Source organism: Malaclemys terrapin, chromosome 4 (assembly GCF_027887155.1).
Source record: "Malaclemys terrapin pileata isolate rMalTer1 chromosome 4, rMalTer1.hap1, whole genome shotgun sequence".
In the NCBI taxonomy this organism is placed as follows: domain Eukaryota; kingdom Metazoa; phylum Chordata; order Testudines; family Emydidae; genus Malaclemys; species Malaclemys terrapin.
Window position 1 is genome coordinate 10039915 of NC_071508.1, and position 16162 is coordinate 10056076.

Genomic DNA, 16162 nt, shown 5'->3' on the forward strand with positions numbered 1-16162 from the left:
CAGGTTACTGGGCTCAGTGCAGGGGTAACTGGCGGGGGTTTAGTGGCTTGTGATGTGCAGGAGGTCAGAAAGATGATTTGGTTCTCTCTTCTGGCCTTAAACTCCTGATACTTCTCTACTTCCCATGTGTGTGTTTAAAAGGGGATTAATGTAATGCTTAATGTGTATAAGAGCTTCAGACCTTTTGATGAGAGGCAATGCATGTGTGCAAAGGATTGTTTTCAATACAGTTGCGGGGACTATACTAACAATTGTTGACACAAGGTATCAGGCAACTTGGGTTAAGGTCAGTCAAGTAAAATCTTAGTGTGTTGTGTAAAACTGGCCTCGTCCTAAAAAGTTAACCAGTAACTAACTACACTGCAGAGTTACCTTCAGTTTTAATATTACTGTACCTCTTCTTTCCTTTTAATTGGATTTAAATTCATTTTAAAGTCCTGAATTTCTCCTGGGTTAGGGCTGTCAGGTCTTGTTAAATTGAGTCCTTCATTCTAATCCTACCCATCTGGTAAATTCCAGGTTCGCTTTTATTACTAGGTCTCTGGCAATAACCGACATTGTGCGGGAAACGCTCCGTATGTTATGCTAGCGGACTGTGGTGCCTACTGAGCTGTTAAGTTCTGGGGCTACTACAAGACTTGGCCTTACCCTGATAAAACGTCTCCACACTCCTCTTCACACCAGAAATGTTTGTAGACAGATTTTAGTGTGCTGTTCAGAGGCTATAAAAGCTGGAGACCACTGCCCCTGATTTATAGAGGTGACTTGTACAGCGAATGCAGGGCTGTCGCCTTTGTGAGTGGCGCAGCTTTGGGATAGCCTCCGCGATGGGATTCTTTAGCTCCTGCTACAAAGCATCTGGGAGAGCAGAACTAAATATGCAGATAAGAAGCACACTCTTCAGCTTGCTTTTGAAATGCAAGTCAGCCTCTGAATTTCATTTCTTAATCCTTCGCTTCCAGTTAATTATGATGCAGCCTTAATCGTGTTTTGCTCCTTTATTTCCTTTAATGGAAGAGCTGGTTGCATGTATAATCATTCTGGGAGCAGTCTGGGTTCTCTACAGTAGCTTTTCATTCTGTTAACCCTCGCATACGAATGTGTTGTTTAAATAAAATACTTGTTACCAGCCAGGACTCCTGACTGTGAGCTAATCGGCGCAGGAGCTCATTTGGGAATGTGAATCCTTCCTAGGTGAAATTCCTGGGTTAGTGCGACCCGGAATTTTCATATGTTCTGTTCTTGTTCTTCTTGCCCAAGGAAACGAGGGTCCAAAATGAGCAAGAACATTAACTTACTGCAGCAACTGTCTGACTTCTGTTCACTGTACAGACTAAAAACAGCTGGGCAAACCTGACTTCACTTCCTGTTTTTCCTGCAATCAGTTTTCTCTCTGGTCAGATGTAGATTTTTTTTTTTTCTTTTTAAATAATTGACACTGATGAATGGCTTGTGTGGACACCTTGCTGTGAGCCTTCTAGTGTTGCAGGGCCTGACAGCCTGTCTATCCCGAGGACTAGTTGAGACCACTACCGTAGACATAGTGCACCGATGTTGCACAAGGCTTGCACAAAGGTAAGCAGAAGTGGGGGAGTGACTTTCTGCACCAATGTAGCTATGCCAAAGCAAGAATCCCCAGTATGGAGAGCCAGCCACTTTGCCCGTCCTGCTGTGCATCATTGTCACAAAATTACCTGAGATTAAGCAGCTTTATGGGGTGGGAAGGAGATTAGCAATGTTCTCTTCAGTGTGGGTATCAGTGCCCACTCTGGAGAATGGGGGAACATCTTTGCCTTTTTTCTTTGTATGCTGCTCCTCTTGTCCTCTCCTGGAATTCAGTTTGACTTGACAAAGTTTTGCTATTTGGGCACAATCCAACTGCACGTTCAGGCCCTGCTTGAACAGCTAGGCACTGGGAATGGGACTGGTCCCTACAAACACAGTTAGAGCTCGCTCAAGGCATTATTCGTTCACACGCTGGCCCAGTCTGTTTACAAAAAATTTGTCTGGCAAGTTACATTTTTGCAGATCTAAATTAGACTGCCTTAGGCCTTTGAGGGGGGGCCTGGGAGGGCTCTGAGCACTTTCAACCTGTCATTGTCTGAAGAAGATTGGAGTTTTAGAAATTCCTATTTTAATCTGTTTTGGCCCAATAACCTGTTAAGTGAGAGACAAATGAAATGGAAATATCTAGTTCAGTGTGATCTCTACTCATTTTTATCATTGATGACAGGCACATAAAAGCTGACCTAATCAAAGGTGCTTTGTCCCCAATTCAAATTAAGCAGGTCAGTGTGAGAGCAAAGTCCTCCTGCATTAGTGCTAGAGAGCACAGTACCACTAACTAGTTCCTTTCTCTGCTTAAAAAGCTTCCTACTCCTAGGACTTGTCTACACTAGAAAATTGCATCACTTGATCTATACTAGTCTAGTTAAAGTGGTACACCCCCCGAGTGTATTTGCAGTTATTCTGGTATAGATATTTCCCTTCCTGTGTGAAAATGGGAATAATGGTTTAAGAAACCCTTGTGCTGGTATAACTGTATCCACACTACGGGTTAGTGCTGGTATAACTATTTAGGATTTTAAAAAAAATCACACCCCTAACAGAAATGGTCTCACAGCACAAAACGTGTGGAGACTAGGCCTTGTTATCTTAGGGTATGTCTACACTGGAAACCTCAAAGCGCTGCCACGGGAACGCTCCCACGGCTGCGCTTTGAAGTGCGAGTGTAGTCGCCGTGAGCGAGGGGATTAGGTCCATGCGCGGGGAGCCTGTCTACACTAGCGCTTTAAAGCGCTCAGACTTGCGGCACACCCCTGAGCCAGCAAGTTAGAGCACTATAAAATGTAAGTGTAGACAAGCCCTTATTTTTAAAGGGACTGGATAGTTATTGCTCTTTCTTTGACGTGGTTTGTTTTTAAAGCCAACACTGCAAAATTCTGGCTGAGCAACCAACTTGTTTGCGTTAGGGTATGTCTACACTTGCCATTTAAAGTGGGAAAAGTCGCTTTTTTGTGGAAAAAAAAACATGAGCGTCTACACTTGCCAATGACTTTTTGCAGTGAAACTCAGAAGTTTCACTGCAAAAAGAAAACCACCTCCATGAGAGGCGTACAGCTCTTACCGGTGATGTGCAAGTGAAGACACGTTCTTCCTGTTTACATAGCTTTTAGCCTCTGCAGGATATCCCACAGCGCCTAGGTGACCGTTCTGGCCAGCAGCTCAGCGGCTCTGATGCCAGGTAAACAGACATCCACGCTTCTCCCTGTAAAGCCCCTGGAACTTTGAAACTCCCCTTCCTGTTTTCTTGGCAAGTGCTCACTTATCTGGCCAGGTGACAATGGCTGCTCCACAGGATCCCCTGCTTGGAGCAAGGTTGAGCTACCCGGGGCCGATCAGTGTTTGGGGAGAGGCGGCTGTGCAGGGACCCCAAATGCCCTGCGATCACACACCCCTCTTCCCACAAGACCTATCCTCAAAATGCAGAGAGATGCACTGTGGGATAGCTGCCCTCCGTGCCCTGCTCTCATCGGTGATGGAAGTTCTGCAAATGTGAACACTCTCTGACACCTGTGGAAGTAAGTGAGAACGCAAACCAGTGGTTTTTTTTTTTTCCCCACTGGCTCCCTATCGCCATTGAAACTGACAGCGCAAAAACTCTGCAAGTGTAGACGTAGCCTTAGAGAGGTGAGTGCAATATCACTACTGTTTCTTCCCATGGCATGGTGAAAGTCGGGGAAATCTTCATTTGCACCTACGTTGGTAAACTTTTGTGAACATTTTACCAGACTGGCTTAAATTATTCCTGTGAGTTGAAGGAATCTCCGTTTTCCTTTTGACTGGGCCATGAACCTGCATAAGGACAAATCCACATGCCTCTGTCCACATCATACACTGTACTCCCCCTCCCTGTTTGCTTCCGGGAGAAGGATACAGTCTGGGCACAGCCTGGGAGCCAGGAACCTCAAGTTCTAATCCTGGCTCTGACAAAGATTTCCAGTATAGCTTTAGGTAAGCTACTCTCAGTTCCTGTTAACCTGTCTGTAAAATGAGTCTAAGGCCTGGTCTAGACACACGTTCTTGTACTGGTATAACTATTTCTGTAGCTATACCAGTATGACCTCATGGTGTGGAGATAGTTATACTGCTATAAAAGTGCCTTGTATTGTTTACTATCTATTGTGCCATGCCGCTTAAAAGGGGGGAGGGTGGGCACGTATGTTGATTCACCAAAGCAGGGAAAAATCCTCTTTAAAAAGGAAAAATGGCTTGTAGTTTACACCACTGAACAAGGTGCAAAAATATGGAAGCACTTCTTTAAATGGGACTGTCCTTGAGAAACCTCATGCTATCTTACAATTAAAATGTTCAGGAAATAGTCTGCCTTCACTCTTATTGACCCGCAGAACACCTCTTTGCGAGAGGAGGGAGAAAAAGAGTCCCATGCACAGGGCAGCTGTTACTTGGTGAAGTAGAAATGCTGATAGAAAGCCCAGGAATGATGAATTGTCTCCAAGAGACAATTTGAAAAAATTGTCTTATTACCTTGCAGGGAAACAATCAAATTAAGCTGTGAAGGTGGCGTGCCTGGCTTTATAGAAAAAAAACAAAACCCTGCCTCCTGCAGGATCCGCACAGAAAGCTTGTGGCTGTTGTGCTTACAAAATTTGTGTAGGTTAATCCCTTGGGGACAGCCTTATCTCGGCAGGTATGCAGCAAGTCAGTGTCTGACTTCAGGCTACAGTGCTCAGAATGGTCAGGGCTGATGCTGCTTTGGAAGGCACGTCCTCCCCACCCCGTGTAGTGAATTGTAATTAATAAGGGATTAGACAGTGAGCTATCACTGAAGTCCTGACCCAAGTCTTCTATGGGCACAGGGAATTTAATATGTTATGCAGATTATAAAAGAATGGGACAGACTCTTAGGATCAAAGAACCCTGTAAATCGGAGATGGTAAAGAACTGTTAGGTCATAGTACGTTTCCCAGCCAAGGCATGTTTGTTCCCTCCAGTATTTATTTTCTGTTGCTTTGTTCAACCTAGTTTTAAACTACCTAGTTCTTGTTTCACAGGAGGCATTCAGTGCCTGATCACTGAGCCCTCTGTGGCTAAGTTATAATTGCCATATTGTGAGACTCAAGGACATGAAGGCATAATTCCTTTAAAAAACCCTGTCCCTTTTTTAAGTTCAGGCTGAAAATAGAATCGCTACTTTATCGAGGGATTTCAGTGCTCTTCGCTGAGTGCAATTTGGCAGCACTGCCTACTCTCCATACCAGGGCTAACTCAAACAGTGATTGTGTGGCAAAGGATGCGTTGTTATGGACACTGGGTAAAATGATGCCAGATGTGCTCTGAGTGGGGTGCCCTGTGCCAGGAGTGCAGCTGGCACTCACACACACACAGACCTCTGCTTCCTCTTGTTTGAAGACTTTTGCACATGGATCTTAAGTGCTGACAAATAGGCCGTGCAACAGGCCCAAAAATGCAGTCTCTGCTCCAAAGACCTTCCAGCCGAAGAACAAACCCAAGGGGTGTGTAACTTGGAGGGGATCGAGTTGTTTTTTTCGGGGGTGGGTGTTGTGAAAGAATCCTGGAGGGATTTGAATGAAGAGGGTAGTGGCTGGTGAAATGGGTTTGTAAGGTCTTTTCCATGCACAAGGAAGCACAAAATGACAGAAACAGCCAGAGTGGGAGCGCAGTTTACGTCCTAGTCTGGATAAGGCCCCAGCGATATTCAGGCATGATGACAGCACAGTAACGTGTTTGAAAAGTCTTAGTCTAGACAAGGCTCCAGCCTTTAAAATGGGCTAGATTGATTGAGCTAAAGCGTAGGTTCCTCGCTAGCATCGCAGTTGTTGTCCACAGATGGCCTGAAAGCAGCCCTGCGTAAGTAACACTCCTTTCACGCTCTGCGGGTTTTCTACATCCTGCAGACTGTGACTATGGTGCAGGAAACTCATCAAACGTGGCTGGGTGTCCTCTGAAAACTCTGCTCTAGGAGCTTATTAGACCCCTAAATGTGTCTGTATCTGGAGAGTCACAGCTAATTCTGGGAATATCAGCTGGTTTTTGTGTGAATTAACTCCTTCCCCCACCCTCCAGCAGTTTGTCCAGCTGATTGGTGGGCATTCCGCAAGTGTAAATGCTTATTTGTGTTGCGTCCTGAGTTATTACATCATGGCACTGCTGGCTTATTTTGTGGTAACTGAAATAATTACTGCTTAGTAAGGATGAGGCTGCGATGAGGTGACATTTATGTGATTAGCTAATCACACATTTATTTTGAAAGGCAGCCCATTCATGTGTTCCAAGCCAGTTTTTAGTGGGAGGTTAGAAACACAATCTCATAGTGGAAGGTAGTTAATTACCTTAATCATTAATTTGTTTTTTCATTGGTAGAGGGGGGGGAAGAGGAGAATTTGCTCATCATATTAAAATGGATTCAGCTTGTTGAACCCTTTCTGCCACTATGCAACAGATAATAGGCGTTTTATGTGACAAGTTCTCGTGAGTGCAAAAAGATGCAAAACAGACAGGTTCTCTGAGTGATAGTGACTTGACATGCATACGCAGATGCCGCATATGAGCAGAACATACTGTTTCTCCTCACTTCAGACCCTTTGGGTAGGTAACAAGGCACCAGGTCAAACCTCTATCCTCGAAATTTATGAAGGGTATGTCTACACTTAAACTGCTGTAGTAGCACTTTTGTAATGCTGCACCGGAGACGCTGGGGTTCTTCCATCGGTAGCTAGGTTGACAGAAGAATTCTGCCATTGATTTACACCGGGGGGCGAGGTCAGCGTAACTACATGTGGATTTTTCACACCCCTGAGAGATGTAGCGATGCCAATGTAAGTTCTTGGTGTAAACCAGCCCTTAGGTCTGAGACTGTGAGCTCTTGGGCACAGGGATCTTGTCTTTTTTAATATGGCGGCACAACATGTACTGCAATGGGGCCTGATCTAGAGTGGTATCTCTAGACAGACTGGTGTGAGAGAGTGCTTTGTATACTTCTGAGTATCGGGTACTAGAGCAAGCGTTTTCAGCTTCCCGGGTTATTGCCGTTACAAGGGTAGGCACGAACCGTATATAAATCCTTATGTACCCTTGTGAAAATCCTTATGTAAATGTGAAGTTTGTGGGAAGGAACCGGAGCTGGGGATGGGTGCTCATTGTCATTATACAAATCCAGATAAGAGTGTGCAAAATTTAGCCACAGACTGGGGCAGCTGGTGAAAATAGATCGCCCAGTGCAGTTTTGCATTTCAAGGCAAACAGCAGTCACACTTATGGGCTCTACAGATTGGAACCTCCTCTCCCTCGAACTCCAGGAGGGGTTTCCTAGCCGCCCCCTGCAAGCCTTGCCTCTCCAGCTAATGCAAGGGATGCTGTCTAGGCAGAGAGCAAAGTCCCCTCGCAGGAACGTTGCACAGTATTTCCCTTCCTAATAGTGGTATTAGGTGCCCAGCTCTGCACTGTTGAGTTGCTCTCTCGAGTAACAGTAGCCATCTGTACATCTCCAACAGACTTCTCCAAGGTGCTCTTCTTTCCACCTAACTTTAATAATCCACGTGCTTTCATTGTGCCCAGGGCCCCGTGACCAGTTCTTTGTGGGCCGCCATCACAGTGGCGTAGCTGTCCCCCTTGCTAGCAAGCTGGATAGACTCAACAAGAATTGAATGGAGATAAAGAATGAATTACCCAGTCACCTTTGGAAAACAGGAAGGGGGAGGTGTGCTCCAGGCCAGCAAGGTGTGGTGTGGGGGGAGCTTTCAGTCCCACTGTCCAGGTTATACCTGTGGCGAAGAAAAAGGGAGTTTGTCTCTTGAATTGTCACTGCGGCACTTTTCTCATGCATTACTTTCACCAGAGCTTATCTACACTTGAAATGCTACAGTGTGGGTAACACACCCCCTGGAGAGGTTCACTCCGCTTAACTACCATGCTTGGGATGTGAAGTTTTCACACCCCTGGGTGACCTAACTTTTAGTGTAGACCAGGCCTCAGTAGAGGACAATAAAACTGGAACTTTATCTCTGCCTCTTGCTTAGCCCTTCCTTGTCTAGAGTGGCTGTCTCTGGATTGATAATTCTGGGTTTAAAGGCGAGGCTGGAAAACTGTTCCAGGAATAAAACCTCACTTTCTCGCCCAGCGCTGACCTGTTTCCTCTGTCTGCACTGCTGATGTAGTCACTTGCCATTTCCTTGGCGCTCTATTTACTGCTGGCCACTTGACTGAAGTAAGGCATTTGATCCGTCTTCTGGGGTAGGCCCTGAACCTAATTTTAAGAGTTGGAATTCTTGGAGTCCTCAGTATTGAGCAGGAACCAGCAGTTTTGTATTGGAAGTGATATTTGAGACTCCATTTAAACTGATCCAATCCTGACCATGCCTCATGTTCCCTGCCTCTTGTGCACATAGGAATCTTTGTTCGTGATGGGGGAGGCGGGTAGTGACTGAGCACTACTCAGCAGGTTCACTTACAGGAATTCAGAGCGATGCTGATGTTGATTTCAGTGGCGTTACACCAGCAGGGAATTGACCAATGGTATTCTGCTCTTGCTTCCTTACCCTGTAGAGCTCACGTTTGCTGCACCCTCCTGGCAAATAGAAGTAGTTCATAACTTCACTCTTTTATTTGAAGGTCTTTTAAATCAAGACCGGTTTTAAAGGCTGGTCGGGTTTTCTCTCACTACTTCACTAATCCCTTTCTCTAATTATATTACTGACGTTGCGAAAAGACGCAGAAAGATGGTGTGGGCTGGAATGTAGCCAGGAAGCTGCATTTTAAAAACCAGTCCACTGTCTGCTCTTTTTATTGACTGTTCGGATTTGTAGAATGTCCCAGACTCTGGGCTCTTTCATGTGAATGTCTATAAAATCCACGCTGTACCCAGAATTCATAATGGGACATTAGCATAAGCTGCTTTGCCTATCCTGATAATTGTGCCCTGAACACTTGAGACCCGCTACTCTGACCCCTACTGATGCTCAGAAGGATCTAAAGCATGTTTAAAAAACAGCGACGTGGATACGTGCAATGCTGGGAATGCTCAGACTCGTGACAGGTGTTCTGTATAGTGCACTAACTTGCCTAACAGAATTTGGCTAGGCCCCTGGGCTCACTCCTGACTGGCAGTGAAGTGTGCCGTAAGGACTTCTGCAAGTGGTGGGGCAAAGTAACCTCTGTCACGTGCCATCGGGGAGAAGGGATCTGCAGTGCACCCTCCTCCCCCAAACCAGCCCCAACACGGAGTTCTGGCATGGAGGTGGAGCCTACGCCTTGGTGCTGCACTTAAATGCCCATGGCCGCTCAGCCCGTCAGAAGGCAGCACAAAATGAACAATATATGCAGTACCGTTGGCCTTCCTGTGGGTCGTGGCTCACCCGCAGCCTCACTCTTGTCTCTGCAGCAATGGCAGCCATCAGAAAGAAGCTGGTGATTGTGGGAGATGGCGCCTGCGGGAAGACCTGCCTGCTGATCGTGTTCAGCAAGGACCAGTTCCCTGAGGTCTACGTGCCGACAGTCTTTGAGAACTACATCGCTGATATCGAAGTAGATGGAAAGCAGGTAACTTTCCTGGGGGTCTCAGGCCACCTGCGCTTGTCTAGCGCCTGTATTCCCAAGCCATGGACAATCTCCACACGAGGGACCGTGCGCTTGGCAGATCTGCTCACTTCCCCTCTGGAATGTTTGTCATGTGCGCTCTTCCCCTCCATCCCCCGCTTCCTGCTAAGCCGTCTGTCGAACGGCTAAACTCATCCACCTGTCCTGATGCTTTGGCCGTGGCAGCCTGGCTCCTCAAGCCCTGTGCCAGGCATTGCTGTCGAGACTATTTGAGGTCTCGGCTATTGACCGTTTTTCTCCAGTACTTCCGAGAGGAGGAAGCCTTTCAGTGGGGGAGGAAGAGAGAAGCAAAGGCCGACAGGCTGCTTCCAGCAATGCTCTCCTCTGCTGTGAACTGCAACCCAGCATGCAGTGGCAAGCTCAGCAGGGTGCCTGTCCCTCTCAGGGATTGCTGGAGCCCCTGACCTGTAAGCAGAGAACTCAGTGACACGCTCCCTGATTAGGAGAATCCTCTAAAGGAGAGACCATGCTCCCCACCTGCCCGAACCCAGACACCTGTAGCTCCCCAGTCAGGCTGGCTATGGAGAAGCATTGCTTCCTTTGGAGTAGACTTGGCTTTCCAGGCCGTTTTGCAGCTGGTGATATAGCGCAGTGGGGTTCTTGAAGGTATTGCTGCACAGCAGCCCCATAAAATATCCTGCATAGCTACACTATCAATTACTGGGCCCAGGGACGTGGATTAGGGAGGGGGTGATGCCTGGTCACCTTTAAATCTACCAGAATTAGCAAAGCAACTTAATTGTCTTAACGGAGAAAAATGAATTGCTTCCCTGCCGGAGAGAATTGCCATCGTTACAGCATGAGGCGGTTTGGGAGGGTAGGGGGTCATCTGTTATGCTGCTGACGTCTTTAAATCTCTCCTCCTCTAGGTGGAACTGGCCCTTTGGGACACGGCGGGGCAGGAAGACTATGACAGGCTGAGGCCCCTCAGCTACCCAGACACGGACGTTATCCTCATGTGCTTTTCCATCGACAGCCCAGACAGTCTAGGTAGGATCACTGGGGCCAGGGTAACAAACGTGGGGTTTAGGAACTAGAGTGAATTTCACCCTTATGCACAAGGCAACTTGATAGGTGGGTGGGCCTTGTGCTGCTGGCCCTCTGCGCAGGGGTGAAGTTCACTCTAAACAGGACTATGAACATGTTCTTCCAAAACTGTTAAGCACCGGCTTGGATTGAGAGCACTCTGCTTGCAGTCTGCAGAGATGAGTCTGGCCAAAAGCCTAGAATAGCCTTGAGAGGAACAGAAAAGTTCTTGTTAGCAAACAAACTCAGCACTCAATAGACTTCGAATGTCACGGCATCACTCCTGCCTGGCTTCTGTAAGTCAGCTTCTTCCTCGTGCACTTCTCCAACAACCTCCTCAGCTGTGAAATAAATAGAGCCCTGTCAAAATAGCTCCATGCCCTTTCTGCGTCCATTCCCTCTGCAGCACCTTGGTGCAAACCCGAGTGGGTAGAGAGGAGTCTTACAGTTGACAACGTAGGTGTTGACGGATTTGGGTATTGTTCGGCAGTGTCAGGGCGAATTCCAGCGGATATGCTGCCCTGGCTTTCGGGGATAGGGCCTGGTGGCCAAAGTGCTTTAGCCATTCTTGACAACGGCTGGGGCTCCTGAAGAGAGCAGTGTGTCGGAGCTAGCCCTAGTTGCTTGCCAGTTCTTGATTTCAGTCTGGTCTCCCCTGTAGCCAAAGGGCGTATCATGCGCTCTCTGTCCTGCTCTGGGCTTCAGCCAAAACCTACCCTGCTCTTATACATAGTGCGTTTGCTTATGCTGCCAGAAAGAGAACCCAGAAGATGAGGCCTGCAGTCAACCCCGAACTCCCACCAGCCCCTTCTGCAGCCTGCTGTATGTGATTAGAGTGAAACCTGCATGAGCAGAAAAGCAGATACCTTGTGGCACTTCCGCTCTGTTCTCAGGCCCTCCCTGCCCAACAAATTCCTGGCTTTCGGCAGGATGGTAGTGTCTTTTCACAGCCCACAAGAAGGCCGTAGGAAAGTAGAGCCAGGAGCACAGTTTTGCCAGCAAACCAGAACTCCGTTGCTAAATCTAGTATCCAGTCTGGTTGTCTTGACACTGTAAAGATCTAGTCCAAACCAGTGAGAGCTAGGAGAGCTGGTGTTCATGCTGAAGAGGATCTCTCCTTCCATAGCAATGATCTCCTGTGCTGAAGACGACACAATTCTGCTCCTCTCCTACCTGCTGCACTTGCAATGTGTAATTCACATGCTGGCCATGCCTTCGTTAAAGCGGGTATGTTGAGGGGAATTCTGACCCCCATTCCTGGCTGGCTGCAGCTCTCCCTGACCCTGGATGTTTCACGGCAGATGATCTTCTTCCTTTGACACTTTTTCATAGTAAAGAAAAAGAAACTGTTGTGTAACTTGTTTGTGTCAACTTCAATCGCTGCTAAGGCCTTGTCTGCACTCAAGAATGGCCCCAATTCAGCAATTGGTGTCACTGCATCATTGCTGAATCAGGGCTGTTCATGAGCGTAGATAAGGCCCAAATCTTCATGCTGTCATCTCAGTGAGTTGATGTGCTCGGCAGGTTTAGGCAGAGGCTTTGAGAGAAGATAGTTATGAGGATGTTTCCCAGAGTGGTCTCTGCTTGGTACAGTGTCTCATCAGTTGCTTGGGAGGGAGGAGGGGGGCTGCCAGTGGGACTCTCTGGACCGAGGAGGAGTTTGCTGCCTTGGTGCCATTGGCAAGAGAAGTCCCCTCCTCCATGCTCATGAGTGAACAATTGTCTGTCACAGCTGTGATTACAACTCTCTTGCTAAACCACCCCATTTGCTTGCAGGCCCGTGCATGATCGTACCACATCCTCCTCAAGTGCCCTTCAGTACTATCCATCAGGGAGAAAGGGACGACAATGCTCCTTTTCACAAGGAAATAGTGGCTAATTGCAAATGATGCTGCCCCTCTACCAGCTGGAATCAACACCCTTGGCAATCAGACCTCATGGATGTTTGTTCCCTTCCCCCCAGCTCCTTGGCATGATCTCGCTCTTTGAAGGCCCTTCTGTTTGCCAAGTTTGTAGGGGTGTCATCAGCAATGCTGCTGGGGTTTGGGTGGAGATTTTCCTTCACGCTTTTTTGAGCAGTGTCCACGTGGAGGGGTGTAGGACCCAGCCTCTCTGCCAATGACACAGCAGTCAGGGCATGCAAATAAGGCTCTCACTGTATCTCCGTCCTATGCAGCTCAGCGGTATACAATTTCTCCAGGAAAACCTAAAACATTTGCCTCTTTTAATATCCGGGGAACGTCGTAGGAAGGCAGCCGTGGTAGCCTGGCCTGCAAGGGGGCTGCTGTGTACTAAAAAGCCCTGTCAGCTCAGTGCAAAGTCCTTAACTGTGCTTGGCTTTCCCAGAGAACATTCCTGAGAAGTGGACTCCGGAAGTGAAACACTTCTGCCCCAACGTGCCTATCATCCTGGTCGGAAACAAGAAGGACCTACGGAATGATGAGCACACCCGGAGGGAGCTAGCAAAGATGAAGCAGGTAAGGGGGCTACATCACCTCTAGCTGCGATGCCAGCATCCCTTAAAGGAAAGCAACACATCTGTGCAGACACGCGTGCTCTTCCGGCTGTGCTGCGTATCCCCATGGCAACCGCAGTGCATGTGGGGTGAGGCCTGTTCTGTGGGGATAAGTCAGGCCGGCAGCTATTTGTAACTTCCTCTTACAGAGAGCCCTGGAGCCTTTCCTGCATTCAGGGGTAGAGGGTGGTCGCCCATTGAGAGCAGCTTCGAGGCAGTGGAGATCCCTGCTACGCAGTAACAGGGCAGTCCCTCAGCTCAGCCCAGACTGACCTGCTGATCCCTTTTCCTGCTGTGCAATTACTCCTACAGAGGTTTACTGGCTGCTGCTGCCTCCAGTTCCTGTTAATGTTCCAGCAGAATCCCAGTCCCTGAGAGATGCCGGATACTAAAGCATTTCCAGAGACAATCCTAGCTTCTCTTCCGAAGAGGGAGGCACTCAGATAGGAGTAGTCATGGTTGTATCGGTACCTCGAGATGCTGAGCCTCCCTGACTGCACGTCTGGCCTGCTGCACTGGTGCTTAACTCAGCGTTCTAAAAGCTTTTTCTTTCATGACTCTTAGGAGCCAGTGAAGCCAGAGGAAGGGAGGGACATGGCTAACAGAATCAACGCCTTTGGATACCTCGAGTGCTCCGCCAAGACGAAGGATGGCGTGCGGGAAGTCTTTGAGATGGCCACTCGGGCCGGCTTACAAGTCAGGAAAAACAAGAAGCGTAAAGGCTGCCCACTCCTGTAAAGCAGCAATGCCCGCGAAGAATGTGACTGCCATCTGTACTGTATCTGTCTTTTCCTGCACCCCCACGTGTGTGAGAATGGGGTACAGGATGGGAAGAGCGCTGTTAGGTCTGATGTCTAGAGAATATAATGTGGCCTGCACCCCGCTGCCCAAAACCCACTACCTGAAGCACATATGGGGAGGTGTCTAGTGGTGCTTCTCTGTGGACTGTCCTCCTAAGCCGGTCCTGGGCTCTGAAGGGCCAAATGTCTTTGGACCATCTTTGGCAGACACTTCTGTTTTGTATACACCATACAGTGCATTTGAGTAGCTCTTGGTGTTGTACTTCAGTCCCATTTTATACTAATCCCTCATCCCCTGTTCCTGTCTGATGCTCTGTACAGATTCTCTGCAATATTTAATCTCTACTTTCATACTGTTCGATTAGAGCAAAATAAGGAAGCTCTGACACAGTCTGCCTGTGGGTGTGTGTTCCTGTCCTGGCATCCTGGTTGTGTTTTCTTGAACTCTTGCTTTGTCTCCAAGCCAAGATGTTCAGCTGCTCCTCCTCCAGGGGGGTTTGGATTCTCCCTCTGGTTAAGGTGTACAGTACACCCACCAGCATTTTGTACACAGATTCACCAAGGCAGTCTCTGTTCTGTCTGTACTCAGGGCCTTGCCCTATTCCACCAGTGCTTTGCAAGGAGCTGTGCTCTGCTACTGTCAGAAATGCCTTCTGCTGCGCTTTCACCTTGGACCTGCACTGTGGTAGTGTCTTCTTATCCTCTTTCAATAAAGTAAGGCCTTGTAAAATAACCCTTGGCTGGGTCTTTTTCTTACACACTGATGTTTGCCTTGACGTTTGAGTCCACCTATAAATTAAAATGCATAGTTGGGAGAATAAATGCAAATTGGTATTTTAATAACTGTAACTTAGCTCCTGTGCACCATTATTCTGCCCCATGCATGCAGACCTCTCGAGTTTCCTGCTCTCCTCTCCACTAGCTTCCTGGGGATGTCCTTCAGTTATCCCCATGCCATGCAGCTGGGTTGAGGGGCTAGAGCAGGGAGTTGCCAGTCAGGACTTCTCGGTTCTTGTGGACGAAATTCCATGGTTTTGTCCATAACTTGCTGTGTGGCCCTTAGGCACTATGCCTCCTACCTTGGTCACCTGTTGGCAAAATAAGAGTCAGAACTACTTGCTTCACAAGATGGTGCGAAGCTTCATTAACACACTCTGAGCGCCTTGCAAAAGGCCTGGAGAGGGGCAAAGGCTGCCTATTGCATCTTTCAGTTTCTTTCAAGCTCTAGTTCTAATAGCCCTGCTTGACTGACCGAGGCGGATTCCCCACCTCTGCCCTCTTGGGACAAGGAGAGGATGCCTCGCTATAACTAAGATGGGAGGGACACTTTCAGGGAGGGAGGCGTGAGGATTATACATCCCCTGCCCGTGCATGGGGTTGAGCACTTTGGGTACGTTAAGGAAACTGAGCAGTTGAGCTGCTCTGGGGAGGTGAATTCCACAATGATGAAATGCAAAAGGAAATGTCAGGAGTGGTTTGGTCAGAGTCCTGTGAACGCTGTTCCAAGCTGGCCATAGGAAATGGGGTGGCTCAACTTTCTTCCCTAAGAAGGGGGTGTGTGTGTGTGTGTGTGTGTGTGTGTGCGCTGCACAGCTAACAGCAGTTCTCTTCTGCAAAACCTCATGCTGATTCTCCGCTGGAAACTCCCCTCAGTACTCCAGGGGTTTCTGCAGTGGAATTTCACCCAATGCTCACATGAGACAGGGAAACTGAAATCTCTTCCCTTTTCTGCACTTGGAAACTTTCTACAAAACCAAACCCGACTTTTGGACTGATAAAAACATTTTGATAAAGTCAAAACATTTTGTTATGATTTTGACTTTGTTTCAAAAAATGATTGATTAAAAAAATGAGCAGTTCCATGTTGATGTCAGTTGGGACATTTTGGCACCACCACAACACTTCATTCTGACATTTTCTAAATAAAATTTCACCAGCAGCTGCATTCCGCCAGATAGTTTTGTTTTTGTAAAATGGCATTTGCTGATTGAACCCCGCTCTGGGAATGTTCTGTACACACTCTAGAAATGCTACCTAGCTCCCCGCCACTGAGGAGCGGGAGCAAATGCACATGTACGTTCAGGCCGTGCAAATAGACCTGGAGCATCCTGATGCTGTCGCCTGCTTTCATCATGAGGCTGAATGTTTGGAAGAGGTCAGGTTTAGAGTAGGGGATCTTTGGGCA

At 47.8% G+C, this 16162-nt stretch overlaps 1 protein-coding gene across 1 annotated transcript in view; it reads left to right on the forward strand.

Moving 5' to 3' along the window:
* Positions 1-14710, forward strand: part of RHOC (ras homolog family member C) — a 32569-nt gene extending 17859 nt beyond the window's left edge. The window contains exons 2-5 of the mRNA XM_054027076.1: positions 9422-9579; positions 10506-10626; positions 13009-13139; positions 13742-14710. Of these exons, the coding sequence (XP_053883051.1) occupies positions 9424-9579; positions 10506-10626; positions 13009-13139; positions 13742-13915 (582 nt within the window). The 5' untranslated portion in view covers positions 9422-9423 and the 3' untranslated portion in view covers positions 13916-14710. The remainder of the gene's footprint in view (positions 1-9421; positions 9580-10505; positions 10627-13008; positions 13140-13741) is intronic.
* Positions 14711-16162: the final 1452 nt, after the last annotated feature.